The sequence below is a fragment of the Camelus bactrianus genome, chromosome 11 (assembly GCF_048773025.1).
Source record: "Camelus bactrianus isolate YW-2024 breed Bactrian camel chromosome 11, ASM4877302v1, whole genome shotgun sequence".
In the NCBI taxonomy this organism is placed as follows: Eukaryota; Metazoa; Chordata; class Mammalia; order Artiodactyla; family Camelidae; genus Camelus; species Camelus bactrianus.
Genome location: NC_133549.1, coordinates 83,215,528 through 83,233,443, shown reverse-complemented (window position 1 = coordinate 83,233,443; position 17,916 = coordinate 83,215,528). Strand labels below are relative to the sequence as shown.

Genomic DNA, 17,916 nt, shown 5'->3' with positions numbered 1-17,916 from the left:
GTTCCAATAAAAGTATTTACAAAACCAGATGGCAGGCGAGATGTAGCCTGGAGGCAGTAGTTTGCTTGCTTCTGCCCTACAGCATCCAAAGAGAGCAGGTGTCTTTCTAGTAGCTCTCTCAGCAGAATGCGGGGGCTTTGTTTTGCAAAGTTCTCAACAACCTTCCTTTTTAGCATGTTGGCCCGAATTTTGTCTAATGCCTGTTAGTAAATCAGTTCCTACAGTAAGTGGGGTGAGACTTTCTCACTGGTATAGAGTGTTCATGGCCCAGTCTGACATTGCAGGTGAATGGAGCGTCCCTGAAGCTCATGGGGCCAGGTAAATTACCTGAGCAAAACTATATAGTCAGGAAGAGGGTGGGGGAAAGATTCAGACTAGGCACCAAATGAGGTCTACTGTGTAGAATTGATTGGTGTGTTACGGTATGTGCTTGTATAGCTGGTATCCTCCTAAAATAGAATGTCAGCCCCCCGAACCCTCTTATACTTTTGGTGGGAATGTAAATTGGTGCAGCCACTATAGAGAACAGTATGGAAAGTCCTTAAAAAACTAAAAACAGAGTTACCATATGATCCAGCAATCCCACTCCTGGGCGTATATCCAGAAAAGACAAAAACTCTAATTTGAAAAGACACATGCACCCCATTGTTCATAGCAGCACTATTTACAATAGCCAAGACATGGTAGCAACCTAAATGTTCATTGACAGGTGACTGGATAAAGATGTAGTGTATCTATATATAATGTGTGTGTGTGTGATGGAATATATACATATATGTGAGATGGAATATTACTCAGCCACTAAAAAGAATGAAATAATGCCATTTGTAGCAACATGGATGGACCTATTGATTATCATACTAAGTGAAGTCAGATAAAGACAAATATATGATATCACATATAAGTGGAATCTTAAAAGAATGATACAAATGAACTTATTTACAAAACAGAAATAGACTCACAAACATAGAAAACTTACGGTCACCAAAGGGGAAAGGTGGAATGAGGGGTTGATTAGGAGTTTGGGATTAACAGATACACACTACTACATATAAAATAGATAAACAACAAGGGCCTACTATATATATATATATATATTCAATCTCTTGTAATAACCTATAATGGAAAAGAATATGTGTGTGTGTGTGTGTGTAACCGAATCACTTTGCTGTACACCTGAAACTAGCACAACATTATAAATCAACTATACTTCAATTAAAAAAAAAGTAAGCCCTTTGAGGTCAGGCATCACACCATTTGATTAATAGTAACCTCAACTTGCATCTTGTACAAGGCTTGAATTCAGTTAAATTGAAAGTGGCAAGAATCCTGTGCTCATGGGGATTACTATATTTTTGTTAATTTTGTAAGGATTTTATAACACAAATTGTGATCCATTAATAATCACATAAATGATAGGAAAAAGTATTGTTTGGAAAATATTTTGTTTCATTGTTGATTAAAACAGTGTATAGTTTTTGAGGGGTTAAACTGAGTTTTGTTTTTTAAACTTAAGGTTCACAAAAAGGATTCTGGCTTCTGGCGAGATTTTGGCTTTGGAATGACTTGTCAGTATCGATCAGATTTCCTGACCATTGGTGAGTGTACCTTACGTTTAAGGATAAGGTAATATCTCAGATTTGAGTGTTTTCCTATTAAATTTTGAATGTCTCAGATTAACTGAAAAGAAGAATGTGGAAATATGAAAGTCAAAGTGAGTTTATAATTAGTGTCTTTGAACAGAAGAATGAAGTCTTAAAGATAAAATAAAATACCCGTATTTGCATTTGAGTACTCTTATAAAAAATCTTTACCTAACTTTGGTGTTGTGCTCACAGATTGTTACAGCTAGAAGTAATGTTGGATTATCTAGTCCACGGCTTTCATATTTTTTATTTAGAGATGAAACCACCTTTATTTGTCTTTTGGACTTAGTGCAAAATCCCAGTATTCAAAACAAATGGAAAAAAAGCCTGCTCTTTCTAGCTCTGGTTGAAGTTGGAGTGGGGGACTTGGAAACACTGATTTAGTCATCCACTCCCCTTAACCAGAGATGACCATGAAGAATTTGATCTAAGCTACCTGCCCCAACCCAGCTTCATTCTCTTACCCAGCAAAAAATAAAGCATCAAAGCGTAGTTTAAGGAAGCAGGCTGAAACCTGATTCCATGTCTCCTGATTCATTTAGGGGCTACCTTGCTGTAGTGTATTAGAATACATTATGTGTATCTTTAATAGAATATATTTTATTTACTTTTTAGGTCCATTTTACTTTCATTTTTATAATCAAGCCTTTTATTTTGGAAGTTCCTCCACCTTGTCTTTTTATATTTGTGACAAGTGATGGAAAAATCAGCAAATAGTAACAAAAAGACTATTAAATGAAACTGGTACCCTTTTCCCTGTTTTCTTGCTTAGTAAACATTAAGGATGCATCACCACCTTCTGACCTGTGTTACTTCTTATTGCTCCTTTCTCATTGTTTTCTCCTCATATTTCTATTAGATACGTGTTAGGACAGTTAATCGTGTCCCACATTTCTCCAGACTGTTCGTTTTCCTTCATTCTTTTTCTCCTTTTTCATGCTGTATAATCTCAGTTGATCTATCTTCAAGCTCATTGATTCTTCTTTTGGTAGTTCAGATCTACTGTTGAGCTGCTCTAAAGAATTTTTCATTTGCATTATGGTACTTTTTAACTCCAGAATTCTCTCTTTTTAATATATAATTTCTATCTTTATCAATATTCTCTACTTGATGAGACATTGTCATCTTTCTGTTACTTCTTTATGCATGATTTCTTTTAATTTTTTGAACATATTTATAATGATTATTTTGAAATCTTTGTTAAAACTGCCATCTGGACCCTCTCACAGGCAGATTCTGTTGCCTGCTGTTCTTCCTGTATACAGGTCACACTTTTCTATTTCTTTACCTACCTCATAATTTCTTCTTTGGAAAGTGGACATTTTAGATAATGTGTTGATTCTAGATATTGATTCCTACTGTGTCCAGAGCTTGTATTTTGTTTTGTTTTTGCTGATTTATTTATTGATTTGGCTTTTACTATTTCAGTGAATTCTGTCTCCCCACTCTCTCCCTCCCAGCAACACGAAGCTTCTCGTGTCACTCATCAGTGCATGTGCACAGTCATCCTGGGATGGTGCTGGATTTAGCAGGGCTTTCTTTGACTCTCTCTTTTCTCTGCCACTGTTGGTGACACTCCTGACTATTAGGCTGCACTCATTTGCTCACTGATTGTTCTCTTGTTTTTGACAGTGCTCTGGGACATAGATTGCTCCACAGTCTGAACAATTAAATTGAACCCAGGATAGTTTTTGAGGCAAGTCTTTGAGGTTTGTTTGGCCTCTAGGAGGGCTCTGCTTGGCTGTCTCTTTCCCTGCTTCTCTCTGGTAAACTAGCTGGCCTACATTTTAGCTTGCTCTCATAGGGCTACAAGCTTCCTCTTAATTGTTTACACCAAAATCTCCAGTATTGTCAAGAACCCCCTTTGGCCTGAACTTCTGCACTCTGTTTCAAATAAAGTCAATTCCTTTGGGAAAAGCTCTGGAGCATTTGTTCTTAGGGACTGCCCCTTCCCCTGACAAAAGTCTCTGAGTCTCTGCTCCAGAGCTGGGGAGGGGGGGGAGACAGTGTCACATTGCTCTCAGCGTGACATCCCCGCTTTATTATCAGGACATTAGGTGGGAGCAGAAGGGCCACACTCCCTCCTGGAGTAGAACCTCTGCCCTGTGAAGGCGGGCTGGGTGAGAAAGGGGGCCCCTGCCCTCAGCAGCACTTGTTTGCAGTTTGGCCTCTTTCATTTGGAGCTTCTGTTCCTTTACTGTTCCTTCTCCTTCTGGTATTCCCATTATACATATGTTACACCTTCTGTAGTTGTCCCATAGTTTTTGGATATCCTATTCTGTTTTTTCTATTCTTCTTTCCCCTCTTCCCCCAGTCTTCTTTCTTTTTGCTTTTCAGTTTTAGAAGTCTCTATGCGTGTGTCCTCAAGTTCAGAGATTCTTTCCTCAGCTAAGTCCAGTCTACTTGTGAGCCCCTCAAAGATATTCATTTCTGTTACATTGTTTTCTGTCTTCAGCATTTCTTTATGATTCTTTTAGAATACCTCTCTCTCTGCTTACATTACCCACCTGTTCCTGCGTGTTGTCTCTTTTTTTCATTAGCATCCTTAGCATTAATCACAGTTTTAAATTCCCAGTCCTAGAGTTTCAACATTCCTGCCATATCTGGGTCTGGTTCTGATGTTTGCTCTTTCTCTTTAAACTGTTTTTGACTTGTAGTTTGCCTAACTTTTTTCTTCATAGCTGAACATGATGTGCTGGGTGAAGGAAATAGCCGTAAACAGGCCTTCAGTGATGTGATGGTAAAAAATGTGAAAGAAGAGGAAGTGTTTCATAGTCCAGTGATAAGGTCTCAGTCCTTTAGCGAGCCTGTGAATCTGGACTGTGAACTTCACAATTGTTTCTCAGACACTGCCCCAGCCTTAGGTGGGACAGGATGGCTGGAGTGGGCTGGAGTTGAGTATATCCTTTCCCCCAGATAGGTTAGACTCTGGTAAAATATTTTTTCCTGAGGGCAGGCCTTGTTAAGAAGAACAAAATGCTCTGGCATATTTCAGAATGGTTACTTTCCTCCTCCTCCTGGAAGCACTATGGGATTTTTCTCCAGTCCTCACTGTGAGAACCTGGTAGACCTAGAGGTGAACTTACAGAAGTGCAGGGGCCCCTCCCTGCCTGGGCCCCCTGGAGTTTCCAGCTCAGACTTTTCCACTGAGCCTCTAGCAATTCATCAATTACGGTTCAGATTTTCCTGCCCCAGTACTGGTTCCCTTGGAGATTTCTGCTCGTGGGTTTCTTCTCTAATATTCGTGGTTGTCTTACTCATCTGCCTCTCCGCTTTGGGGGAGAGCAGCAATTTGCTCTGTGACTTTGTTTCTCTGAGGGATCTGAGAAGAGTGGTTGATTTTGCAGTTTGCCCAGCTTTTTACTTGTCAGGATGGAGTGGTGACTTCTAAGCTCTGTACATGCTGAATCAGAAACCAGAAGTCCTCTGTTTGTTCTCACTATCTATACCATCTCTGATATTTGAAGAGCTGGTTCATATTTACAGGGAAGAAAAGCCAAGATCATACATGTCAGACACAGCACTGAATACAGCTGTGACTATTTAAAGTATCCTTTTCAGCGATCTCAGGATAGTCATCCTGTGAGTGTGAAATTAAGTGACCTAGAATTATTTGACGAAAGATATAATTTGGAAACCTAGCTCTTAATTAAAGAATTAATTTTTTTCTCTGTTTTTTAAAAATTTTTCTAGCTCTTCAAAAAAACTCAAAATAGCTTGTATCTACCATGCTTCTTTAAGAAGTTAGTTCAGCTTAAACCAGTTTGAAAATAGTCTGAACCCTGTCTCCCTCATTTGAGGTAAGGCTGGAAATTACATTTATGTTGCCAGGTCTGCTTGATTCTTTTTAAGTTCTTAATTGAGCAGCACATGCTTGACCATTTCTTCCTCAAGGTGCTCTCCTTACTTGACTACTGTGATAGCACATTCTCCAGAACTGTCTCCCTCCTCTGGGGCCATCTCTCAGTCTTTTTTGCTGACTTGTCTTTCAATGCCTGTTTACCCTCTAGATATCAGCATTTCTTAGCGTTTAGACCTGGGTCCTGTTTTCCTTCTAAACTCCAGGAATTTCATCCACTTCTGTAGCTTTAAATCATCTGTGTGCCCAGTCTCAATTTTGTGTCTCCAGCTTGGCCATTTCTTCAGTTTTCCTCTCTGGAAAGTTTTTGTGACCCAGAAAAACTTGGATCTCAAAGGATTGAAAGAAAACATAATAAAATATTAATGGTGGTGTTATGGGTGATTTATATTTCCTTCTCCTTTGTTTGACTTTCTAGAGATTTCATGTAGAACCTTGAAGTTTACAAAGTATTCTCAAATATTTAATCTTACTTTGATACTTTCAACAACAGACTTTGAGCTTCTAGATACAGCTGGTAACCAGATTTCCAAACAAGAATTTCCTTGTTAGGTGTCTTTGGACTATACCATGTCCTCTCATTTGAAGCAGAATGTTTACATCTTTATCAGGCAGTTATTTAATAGTGTCAGTTTTGATCCCGCAGGTGGATTTGACATGGAAGTCAAAGGTTGGGGTGGAGAAGATGTTCATCTTTATCGAAAATACTTACATGGTGACCTGATTGTGATTCGGACTCCAGTCCCTGGTCTTTTCCACCTCTGGCATGAGAAACGCTGTGCTGATGAGTTGACTCCCGAGCAGTACCGCATGTGCATCCAGTCCAAAGCCATGAACGAGGCCTCTCACTCGCACCTGGGAATGCTGGTCTTCAGGGAGGAGATAGAGACGCATCTTCACAAACAGGCATACAGGACAAACAGCGAAGCTGGTGGTTAATGTAATCATTGGCGCATTAGTCTGAACCACAAACCAGCACTATTTATTTAGCCTTAATTCCAATTCCAGATGCAGTGCCTCTTTCAGAGAAGACATGCTTATCTTTTGTGTTCTTGCTGACATGACTTGACTTTAGCAGTTTAACTTGGTATGAGGAGTATTGTAACACAAGCCTCTGTTTTGTGAGAATACTGTACTATGGAATCATTGACAAAGCAAAATCTGGTATTTGTTCTGAGTAGTTTTGAGTTAATTTCTACCCGGCTTCATATTCTGCTGTGTGTTCTGGGTGCATCTGGGCTGAGGGATGGAATGTGTTGTGCTGATGGTGGGTCGGGAGCATCGTGTTCCTGCAGGAGGATGGAGTGTTGTGGGTGGAGTGTGTCGACAAGGGCTCTTCACCTGCCAACCACTGGGTCAACCTGCTTGGTTTTTAAATGAGGATCTTTGGTCAGTTGCTTGCAGAATCCTTTTTCACTGAAGCAGAGGATAGGATAGTTAAATGACGCATCTGAAATCCCCAACTAGTCAAGAGAAGGCAGAGCTTAAAAACCCCTCAACTTTATGTTGGTTAGCCCCCTGAATATCTGTTTTTAAACAAATGCGTGATAGGAGAAAATACTTAGGTTAGACTTGATTAAAAGTATAACGTGTTGCTAATTTATCATCATATTCAGGTTTAGGAGTCAAAGTTGCTATAGACTGTTTTGAACAAACAGAGATAAACAGGGAAATGTCTTGAACAGAACAGATAATTATGTTGGAGTACAGGACACCGGGGGTGTCTGGGAGCAGCAGTTTACATGAGCCAGGGCTCCTTCTTGTGGTTCAGAATAGATGAGCATAGCATGGTACTGTGTGTTTTTTGCTTTGTATTGTCTCATTTAGCATGGATCCATATGTACTTATTATCCTTTTTTTCTAATATATTAATTATGCTTCATCTGTATTTGCATTATAATACCTTGAGTTAAGGGGGAGTTTCACTGAAGGGAGAAAGACCAAACAATTTAATGAGGTATACCATTAGATCACACTGATTCAAGGAAAGGGGAGGAGAGGAAGGTTGTCTAAATGGAAATGTGAATTGCAGGATATTTTAGGGAGATATATAACTTGCAGATAGAGTGGTGTTTTAATTGAGGTGTAAATTACATGAATGAGACAAGATGAATAAGAAATCATATTCAGATAGGACTGTACTATGTTACTTACCACGCATGGGTCTTTTACCATAGGGTCAATTGCTAGCTCAACAAATTGGAGACATGGTGAGAGGCATGCACAGATTTTTTTAACCTTTGCCTTTTAAAAGAGACTTATATTGAATTCTTGCTATTTGTATATAAACCCCTGAAAATTCATGGAGGATAAATCATTACTCTTATTATCTCAGATATTATAAATCCTGTGTTTCTTGGTGCTACATGAATTCAATTTTACAATAACTCTTACTAATTACTCTTACAAGTTTTAAGTTGGGGTAGCATTTAGGCTTGTTTTTTAAAGATGTGTAAAATATTCTCTGCAAAATTGTTCAGGCCATCGTCTCCTTTTATAGTTATTTATTGTAAAGACCAGTGAATTTTAGGGTATTTAAAATGAGAGAACCTAATTATTTGCAAAGGTGAGTTGTGGCTTGTTTTTTGACAGAATCAAATGATTTTTTTTCTTTTCTCCTGTTTTTTAAAACAAGCTTTTAATTTAAATATGGAAGTTGAGCAGTGTAAACATTACTATGTTTTTGACATTAAACGGTACCAATAAAGTATTTTATTACCAAAAGTTAAATGAAAATGTGACGTTAATTTCTTTCTGTTGTAAAAATCGTAAATACAGGAAAGTGTATGACTTGTAATTGTGTATTTTAAAGAATAGTAACACCAACACCAATGCGCCAGATTAGGATATAGAACATCACCAGTAAAAGACCTCTGTGTACCCTTTCTCGATCACATAGCCTTACCCGTAATAGTCACTATCCTGATTTTTGTGATTTTTTACTTGTTCTTCTCCACAGTTTTCCCAACTGTGTGTGTATCTCTACCCAATAGACTATTTTGCCTGTTTTTGAATTTTTATGCATATCATTTCATTATACATTCTCTCAGTATTAATGTTTTTGAGGTTCACTCATGTCAATCTCAAAATTATTCATTTAATGACTAGTAAATGAATATACTACGTTTATGCTACTGTTTATAGATATTTGGATCATTCGTAGTTTTTCTGTTGTTTGCTTTGGCTATCACAAGCAATGTTGTCTTGAATACTGCTGTGCGTGTCTCTTACGAGCATGTGAGAATCTCTCTAGGAGTAACGATGCCAAGTCATTGGTTGTGTACACATTCAACTTACTTTCCAAAGTGGACCATCTCCAGCACTATAAGAGATTCACTTTGCATCCTTGGTAATACTTAATTTTGTCAGGCTTATTCATTCTTGCTAATCTTAGTGGTCTTTAAGAATGAATTGTTGTTATAATTTGCATTTCCAGTCTTTTTGCCCATTATTATCAGTTCACAGAAATTCCTTACATCTTCTGGGTACCAATTCTTGTTGGTTAAATGTTTGCAAATATCTTCTCACAGGATGTGACTTGTCTTTTCCCATTCTCGATGGTACTTTTTGATGAATAAAAATTAACTTTAATGTGTTTACTTAATCTCTTTCCTTTATGTAGTCTACTTATTATTGATTTATGACCTTGTAATACAGAAGGATATCTTAAAGCTATTGTTCTGTATTATCTTCCGAATACCTCATACATGGCTTTGCTTTTCCCAGTTAGGTCTTTAATCTAAGTGGAAGAGGTGTTTGTGTATGATGTGTGAGGTAAGGATTTCATTTCACTTTTTTCCAGTGCTGCCTTACTGTGAAGTCCGTATTTTACCCACTGATCTGCAAAAACACTTTCATCCATCAGATGTCAGACGTGCACAGGCCTAACCCTGGCTCTCATCTGTTCAGCACATTGGGCTTTCTATGACCGCATCATTACATCACAGTCTAAGTTACTGTAACTTTATAGAAGCTGACATTGCTGAGAGCTAGTCCATCACCTTGTTCTTAAAGATTGTCATGGCTATTTGTAGCCTTTGCACTTTCATATAAATTTTAGAATAAGCTTAAGTTTCTTGAAAACATTTGTGAATTTGAGTAGAATCTCACTGAATCTGTAAGATCACTTTGGGGAAAGTGTGTTTCTTATCATATGGAGCCTTCCAGTCCTTGAACATGGCATTTCTATTTCAGTCTTTATTGTTTTTCGATTAAATCTTATACTTTTTCACACAGTGGATTTACATGTATTATTTGTTAGGTTTTTTTAGGTAGTTTGCATTTTTGATGCCATTGTAACTTTTATTTATTTTTATTGTCTGTTTCTGCTATTTAGAAATCAAACTCATTTTTTGTGTGTTAATTTTTGTGTTCAGCAACCTTGCCAAACACAATTCTGATAATGTATTTTTAGTATCTTTTACATTTTTTTGTTATACAATCATGTATCTATGAGTAGTAGAAGATTTGTTTCTTTTCAGTATCTTTTTGGGGTTTTTTTTATTTTTGTTTTTGAAAATCAAATATTCTTTATTTTGTGATTTTTCTATATTTTCAAAAATTTCCACGATGAGTTTCCATTGACTTTTGTTTTCCATTTTAGGGGGAAAATCTTGTCATTTTATAAATTGTAAAAACTGTGAAGCTTCCAATGTCACCTTATTAAATACGAGTTTTCCCTTGGTTACTGATAGATACTCTCTATCAAGTTAAAGATTTCTTCCTTCTATTGCTTGCTGATTGCCCTTTTCAATATTTATATCTTTATTTTTCTTGTCTTACTGTGCTTGTTAGGATTTATTGTGCAGTGTTGACTGAAAGTGATAATTGTGGACATCCTGCCTCTGTTTCTGATTTCAAGGGGGACACTCCCAGTGTTTCATTAGTAAGTATGGTATTTCCTGTAGGTGTTTTTATAAATACTCTTTACTAAGTTAATAAAATTACCTTCTGTTACTACTTGGCAAGTTTTTATCATGCTTGAGAGCGTTTAACAAATACTGTATGTGTTGAGATGATCATATATATTTTTTCCATCTTTAATATGTTAAATTGATGAATTAGGTTAATCAAATTCCTGAAGTACCGTTGCATTCCTCGGGTAAATTCCAGTTTGTCATGATGTATTACATTAGCCTTATACTTTGCTGGATTTGGTTTGCGTGCATACACAAACACATTTATTTACGTGTCTGTATATATTTGTGTATGGATGTGTATATATATTTTTTCAGGCATTTTTTAATCGATGTTCATGAGTAAGATTACCTGTATCTTCTTACTAGGGGGTTCCTTCTTACTGTGTTTCTAGAAAAGTTTTGTAAGACTGGAATTATTTCTTCCTCGAATATTTGGCAAAACTGCCTGAAAGCCCCCTAGGCCTGAACTTTTTCTATATGGGAAGATCTCTGATCACTGGTTTAATTTATTTAATGCTTGTAGAACTATTCAGATTTTCTATTTCTTCTAGAATCGGTTTTGATTGAGTTAATTTAGGTAGGGTCCTGTTTTCTAGGAATTTATACTGATAAATTTGAAATTTTAGATGAAATGTACAAAGTTATTTGCCGTATCTTCTTGTTATCTGTGTCATATGTAAGGGTCTATAGTGATAGCCTCTCTTTCGTTCCTGATACTGTTGACTTGTGCCTTTTCTTTTTCTTTTTTCTTGAATAGCCTTGCCAGATGTTGGCAGATTTGTCTCAGTCCTTTCAAATCACTGACCCCCTTCCAGCCGCATGTGAGAGATACAGTTGCTTCACATCTTCCCCAACACAGTATTTTCAGTGTTTTTAATTTGGACTCTAATTTCTGTTGGGTGTGTACAGTTACTTCATTTTGATTTTAGTTTATCATCAGGGAAATGATGTTGAGTATCTTTTTATGTGCTTATTGGCCATTTGGATATCCTGTTTGTGAAATGCCTATTCTAGGATTTTGTCCTTTTTCTTTAACTGGCTTTTAAAAAAAATGATTTATAGGAGTTACTTCTATATTCTGTGTATGAGTCTTTTGTCAGATTTATATATTGCAAATATCTTCTCATAGGCAGAGGACTGTTCTTTATTCTCTTAATGTTATCTGTTAATAAGCAAAAGTTCTTAGTTTTAATAAAAGTCCAGTTTATCAGTTTTCTTTTATGGCTAGTAATTTTGGTGTCTAATTTTAACCACCTTTGTCTACTCCAAAGTGAAAAAGAAATCAACCATCGTTTTCTCTGGCTGTCTTTAAAATCTCTTCTTTACCTCTGTTCTGTATCACTATGATATGTCTGAGTGCACAGATTTATTTTTTTCTGATCCTGCTTAAGAATCGGCTTTTGGGATTGTCTCTTGTCAGTTCTGAAAGATTCTAGCTATTACATTTTCATTGTCTCTTCCTCATTCTCTCTCTCTTTCCTTCTATAACATGATAACACATGTTAAACCAGTAGTATCCTTCACGTCTGTTAACCTATTTTGTGTTTTCCAGTCTTTGTCTCTCTGTGTTACACTTCGGTAATTTCTCAAGCAGGCCCTGGACTTTCTTCTCTGTCCCCCTTGTGGATTGAAAAATGGAAGCTCTGGGTTCCCACTTTGACTTGGATGTTAAAATTTTGTATAAGTTTATCAGTTGATTTCAATAGGCAAGCCACTTTCTCTTCATGCTACCAGAAATGGACAAGTGCTCAACTTCTTACATTCCTGACAGTATTGTTCCCTTGACATTGTTGCTGAAGTTCCATACCTGAGAGTCCTGGATATGTTGAGATAGATTTTTGTGGGGAATTTTGGCAGCCCCTCGCCTTCCTCACAGTGTCACGACTTCCTTTTTGAGAATAAAGATAGAAATTATGTTGGCATGATCTAATGTTACCAGCCTATAGATGGGTAGTCAGTTTTTCATTTAGAAAGTAGTTTTGAATCACAACTTTGTGTGAATTTTTTCTCATATATGTTTATATGTTGGTTAAACTTGACACTTGAGTGTTTTTTGGTAGTGTTAGAATACATTTGTAATGACCAGGACTTCAGTTGTACCTTAGAAGGGCACTTACAATCCTTTGTTTCGCTCTTCCCAGATTCCTCTCTCTGTGGGCGAAGTGGCATTTAGTTTCATCAGGGCACCACTGCTGGTACACAGCTAACACTGACTGCTTCTAAACAATGAGGCGTTGCACTTCCTGCCATATAACATTACAACCACCCCATGAGATCGAGAGTAGTGTAATTCCATTTTAATCATGGGGAAATGGAGGCTTAACAAGGTAGACAGTAGTCCCAGGGTACCCAGCTGGGAACTGAAGACTAGGACTCAAATCCACAGTGTAGCTCTTGATTCCTTGCTCTTACACTGATCCTATCTTGCCTCCCTGAGGGACATGACTCACATTTTACAAATGTATAGGTGTGGTGGTAGGTGTATATTTCACAAAAATTCTTAGTATGTCACAGAAGTCTCTGAGCCTTAGTAGAGATCCCTAGCTTATCTTCCTGTCACATCTGACGCTGTAACATAGATTTGTTCCTGAAACGTGGGGAAAAGCTAGCACTCAGTCATCCATGGTGTTGTTAAGAACCACACACTGTGCTGGTCACTGGCCACACGGATACTCGACAAGAGGCTCCTACACAGAGAGATTGAGACTCCAGTGCATGAGACGGATGCCAACGGTGTGATGTGGCAGGTGGGGCAGGGCCCGAAGGAGCACAAGCGCCACCCACCAAGAGGACGGAAGGAGACTCAGAGAATGTGTGAGAATGGACGGCGAGTGCATGGAGGAGGTGCGGGCAGGACGGTGAGGCTAGTGGCGGGGCAGCAGAGTGCCCTGCCAACTCCTGCAGAAACTTAACCTGCTGGGAGAGCATCTCAGACTCGCCCGGGCCCCCCCACTCCCACGTTTCCCATTCAGCAGGTCTGCAGTGGGGCCCTGAGAGCATTGTGAACCAAGTGTCTGGTATTGCTAATGCTGCTGCTGGTCTGGGACCCACACCTGGAGAGGCACTGCCTGGAGGGACCACCCCGCGGGTGAAGGACAGTGCTGTGGCTAGCCAAGCCAGCTCGCCTCCTGCTCCCAGCTCAAGCTCCGAGTCTAAGACCCAGACTAAATGACGTGCCCCTTCTTCAGCTGAGGTAGTTAGAAACTTCCAGAAATAGCCTTACCAAGAAATTAAAGATACCATTGAATGGAAGGACCTAAAAAGTGGTGTCACTTACCCAAAACTCACTTACGCATCCTCATAGGGGTCCTCATTTGCTCCACCTGAGCACCTACTGTGTGCAGTCCACTCCACGAGGCACTTGGAGGGGTAGCAGGTGACAAGGCCCCAGAAGCTGAGCCTCCTGCCAGTAGCCACTAGCTTTGTAAACATAAGTAAGATTAGAAATTCTGTTCCTCAGTCGCGCTGACCACATTTCCGTGGTCAGTACCTCTGTGTAGCTACCAGACTGGATGATGCAGCTATGGAGTACTCCATCACCCTAGAAAGTTCTCCGGTGGGCAGCGCTGCTCTGGTGGGCTGAGTCAGCTCTAAGGAGCAGAGTCAGGTTTGGTGAGCTATAACGAGCAGACAGCATCCAGCCTGGCCTGTGTGACAGGCCACAGAGAAGCATGCGGGAGTTCAGCTTCCATCCTAGTGTTCCCTTCAACTCCACAAGCTCTCGTGTGCCCCTCAACAAATCCCTTCTCTATAGAGCCCCTGAGTGTGACTCACTGAAACAGAACTGCACTCTGCAGGCTGCTCTGCAGAAAGATGTCAGTGGGTACTCCCCAGCTGACACACAGCGCCCGTGGACACCAAAGGTTCTGATTAGTCCTGCAGTAAAGGACCCTTTACAGCCAACTCAGGTAGGTTTCCTGAACTGACATGACTATGTAATTCAACAGCTTTCTGGATCTTTCTTTGAGGAAAGCAGGACCAGAACATGCCTCTTGTACAACTTTGTCTTGTTTTGCCTTGTTTATTTGAAAAGCCCTTTGTCAGAACGTGGAGGTGAGGGTTCTTTGTTCCATCTTTGGAAGGCCATCTCATCTTTGGGCCCGGGCAGTCTCATCCTCCTCCCCAGCTGGGCATCCCCGTGCCTCCTGCCAGCATCAGAGCCATCCACCCTCAGCAGCCACGCACAGAGGACAGGCACACGAGGGGAGCAACATGTTCTTTTATTGATGCAAGTATGTCCAGTCACACCGACAACTGCCACCCTGCATTATGTATGGTACAGCTTTATACTCAGAGTTCACCTCGAAATACCAAAACATCATAGTTAGGGTCTGTATCAAATTGGGAAAATAAAGTAGCAAATGTAGACACTGTCAGATAGGTACTGGAACTGACAACCCAGGGACGCGCACATTGATGTGAAAGCTCCTTGACACGTGTACAGAAAATGTTCTCACATTGTATTCCAAATATATACTCTCAAGTTTTAAACCTTTCTTTATCTCAAATACATAAACAAAGCAATATGTACTATCAATATACAATATGTACTATCTAGAACATCTGAAAAGTGCAAAAACACTGTGACAATACAGTGTAAATATCCTTGCTCCACCCAGGGCTGAGGGTGATGTCACCAGCGGATCATGGAGCCACCTCCCTCCTGAAGCCTCGCCTTCACATCTCCAGGCTCTCCTAGGAGTTTTGGGAATTAGCAACTAGCTGACCCGTCCTCACCCAGGCCTCCCAGCTGGAGGCTCCGGTGGAAGCCAGGCGTGCGGAGAGAAACGAGGGTGAGTGGTTCCCAGTCTGCTTGTACAGAATGAAAGCCACGCTGTGAGGGAGATGGAGTCAGCGTGTATTGCCCACTTCTGGCCTTCGAGGGAGCAGGGCCATCACTGTCCCATGGCCAGGACATCAGACAGAAAACGGAGTGTACTCCTCAAGTTTGGGTGTAGAAAATACCTCTACGTGTTGGGCAGTTTCATGTGAGTGGGCTCCAGCATTACTGGCCTGGCTAACTTTCTGTGTTTCAGATTCTATTAGGGGAGGCCCCCCACCCAGAGGGAGGGAGGATACTGACTTGTGAGTTGCTTCTTTTCACTCTGTTCTTGGGCTTCAAGACAGCTTTGAATGTCCCCATCCTTAACTGTATTTTGTGTTCGCTTTATTGCACCTAAGTGTGTCTTTCAGTTACAGCCTGGAAAACTGACAATTCCACGACTCTCCCCCTTAGGTCATTTCAGATCTCTTTTCTTAAAATGTAGCTGAAGAACAATTTGCCAGACATATTCCAACAGAAAATATGCTGCCAGGTGTCCCCCTGCCCTCCCCCCAGACCCCCGTAAATCCCTGATAAAGGAAAATGAAAATGTAAACTTCGGAAAGCCCATATTCAAGGTTCACTTCCAGAACTACGCAAACGAGACCTCCCGGCCGCCCAAGCCCCGCCTGCCGGAACCTTGCTGGCCCAGGCTTTGAGGGCAGGCGCCCTTGTGGTCCAGGGCAAAGCTTTCCCTGCGCCTCCCAGTGGCACTGGCTGTGGGCAAGAGAACGGAGCGGGAGACCGGCCCTCCAGTACCCTCTAAGGCACTAACCCCGACTTCAGAGACACTGGCTGGAAAGTAGGCAGGGCTCACGTTGGTTTTGGTTGGGTTTTTTAAAATATTTTTTTGTAAGATGTTAATAATCAAAAGTAGAAAATAAAAATCTACATTTCATTAGAATAAGATGTTATCATGGATGCCATCTCCCATGATACACTTTCCCCACCCCTCCCCAAAGCAGGGCCCTGCCCTGTTATTGAAAATAAACAAAAAAACTTTGTTAAGTGCCAAAGGTTGATGCATGAAATACTTTTTTCTTTTTTTCTTTTTCATAAAAGTTATATACAAAATGGACCCCAACCAGTGAGGCCTCCTCATCTCAACCCATATCAATCAAGATTAAAACTCAGTACACATGTGTGCTTCGTCCAGGTCTGCAGGCTGCATCCGTGCCTTCAGGCTCTGTTAAGCAGAGTGGTCCTAAAGGTGGGCAAGGCACAAGGAAATGGTCAGGTGGCTGGCCAGCCCCTCCCCTGAGCAAGCAGCGGGCCGGCCCATGCTATTAGAGGAGGGCCCGGCTTCCAAGAACTGGTCTTTGAGGGGAGGAGTCAGGGCCGTTCAAACCCCAGGTCCTCAACCTGCACCGGGGATGCCTTCCTCTACCTGGTCCATGGAGAGGTGCGCAGCTCCATCAGGCTGCCCCCCACCCTGTCCTTTCCCTTCCTTGTAGACGTGGCCATGGGGCTGGTCTTGGGGGCTCACCGGACTGTTTCTGAGTTCTCCTACCTGAGGGTCTTCCAGCTGTCTTTTTCCATGTGGTTCTCAGGACCTTCACTTTCAAAGGAGGCGATGAAGAGAGCTGAGAGACAAGAAGTGCCTCAGAACCCATGTCCACACGTGGTCAGTCCACCTCCTGTACCAGTTAGCCCTTCTCAAACTCCCGTCCAGGGCTGGAGCTAGGCCCAGGACCAAGCAGGCAAGGACTTACGGCCTGGGCGCATCCACAGGTCTCCACTGCGTGGGGTTCCAGGCCCCATGGGGCCTAGAACTCCTGGATACCTGCCTGAGAACTCTGAGAAGTTTTCTGGTTCTGCAGCGCTGGCCCAACCCTGCCCTGGCTCTCAAATGGCCTCGGGAGCCTGACCTCTTCTTGCCCTTATTCTTAATCTGTCATCTGTCACAGCCCAGCCTCATGCACTCACCTCTGCGAGCCAAGCTTCCCCAGTATAGCGTGGGACTAACAACCAGGCCTGCCTCCCAGGGCAACCCCAAGATGGCACCATGGTTGGGGGAAGGAGTCAGGGTGACCTGCACAGTGTGGGGAGGTGGCCCTCACCTTCCTCGCTGTAGATGGGAGCCGTCAGCAGGTAACTCTGAATCTTCTTGTCCTTCTCGAAGGGACACTCTACCTGTGTCCATGTCATGAACTCATGGATCTGTCTGGAGATCTCCCAAAATTTCTGAAGGGGCAGAAGACCAACTGGATGTTCATTTGTCACCATAAGCTTGAAAATCTTGGTTAGGGCAGGGGATACAGGCTCTGATTTCAGTCTGCTGCTTACTTCCCTGGTCCCAGCGAGATGGGACAGTGGCCCTACAGAGCTGACTTGGTAGCCGCGGAAGCACTCTGTGCAACATCAGAGCCAGCACGTGTCCTCAGGGCAGCTCTGTCCCTGCCCTCTACCTGAGCCATCAGGCTGCTGCAGCGTCTGCTTCCCCAGCGAAGGGACCCCAAAAGGGCCTGCATTTGTGACTCCAGCTTGAGGCAGGCATCCCAGCCACACCCAGCATAGTACCACCAACCAGAACACGCCTGATCTCACTCTTTGGGGCCCAGGTAAGAATCCAGGACTCCCTCCCCTTCCCTGTGTGAGGTGAACACAGGACAGCCCAGCTCCCCCTGCACTCCCCAGTCACCTTTGTCCTACCCTCCTGACTTTGGCCAG

General features: G+C 41.5%; 2 protein-coding genes across 8 annotated transcripts in view; one reads left to right on the top strand and one right to left on the bottom strand.

The window, feature by feature from the left end:
- CSGALNACT2 (chondroitin sulfate N-acetylgalactosaminyltransferase 2) overlaps positions 1-15,838 on the top strand; it is a 48,916-nt gene extending 33,078 nt beyond the window's left edge. For 2 of the 3 annotated variants that reach the window (XM_074374429.1, XM_074374430.1), the window contains exons 7-8: positions 1,517-1,598; positions 6,152-8,229. In XM_074374429.1, the coding sequence (XP_074230530.1) occupies positions 1,517-1,598; positions 6,152-6,444 (375 nt within the window). In that variant the 3' untranslated portion in view covers positions 6,445-8,229. Of the gene's footprint in view, positions 1-1,516; positions 1,599-6,151; positions 8,230-15,043 lie in introns of those variants that run through there. The other variant, XM_074374431.1, reaches the window with a different exon arrangement.
- Positions 15,839-15,843: 5 nt separating this feature from the next.
- The window catches only part of RASGEF1A (RasGEF domain family member 1A), an 86,478-nt gene continuing 84,405 nt past the window's right edge, over positions 15,844-17,916 (bottom strand). For 3 of the 5 annotated variants that reach the window (XM_074374435.1, XM_074374434.1, XM_010959736.3), the window contains 3 exons: positions 17,307-17,430; positions 16,757-16,829; positions 15,844-16,450 (listed from right to left, as the gene is read on the bottom strand). In XM_074374435.1, the coding sequence (XP_074230536.1) occupies positions 16,426-16,450; positions 16,757-16,829; positions 17,307-17,430 (222 nt within the window). In that variant the 3' untranslated portion in view covers positions 15,844-16,425. The remainder of the gene's footprint in view (positions 16,451-16,756; positions 16,830-17,306; positions 17,431-17,916) is intronic. The other 2 variants (XM_074374433.1, XM_010959728.3) reach the window with 1 other exon arrangement.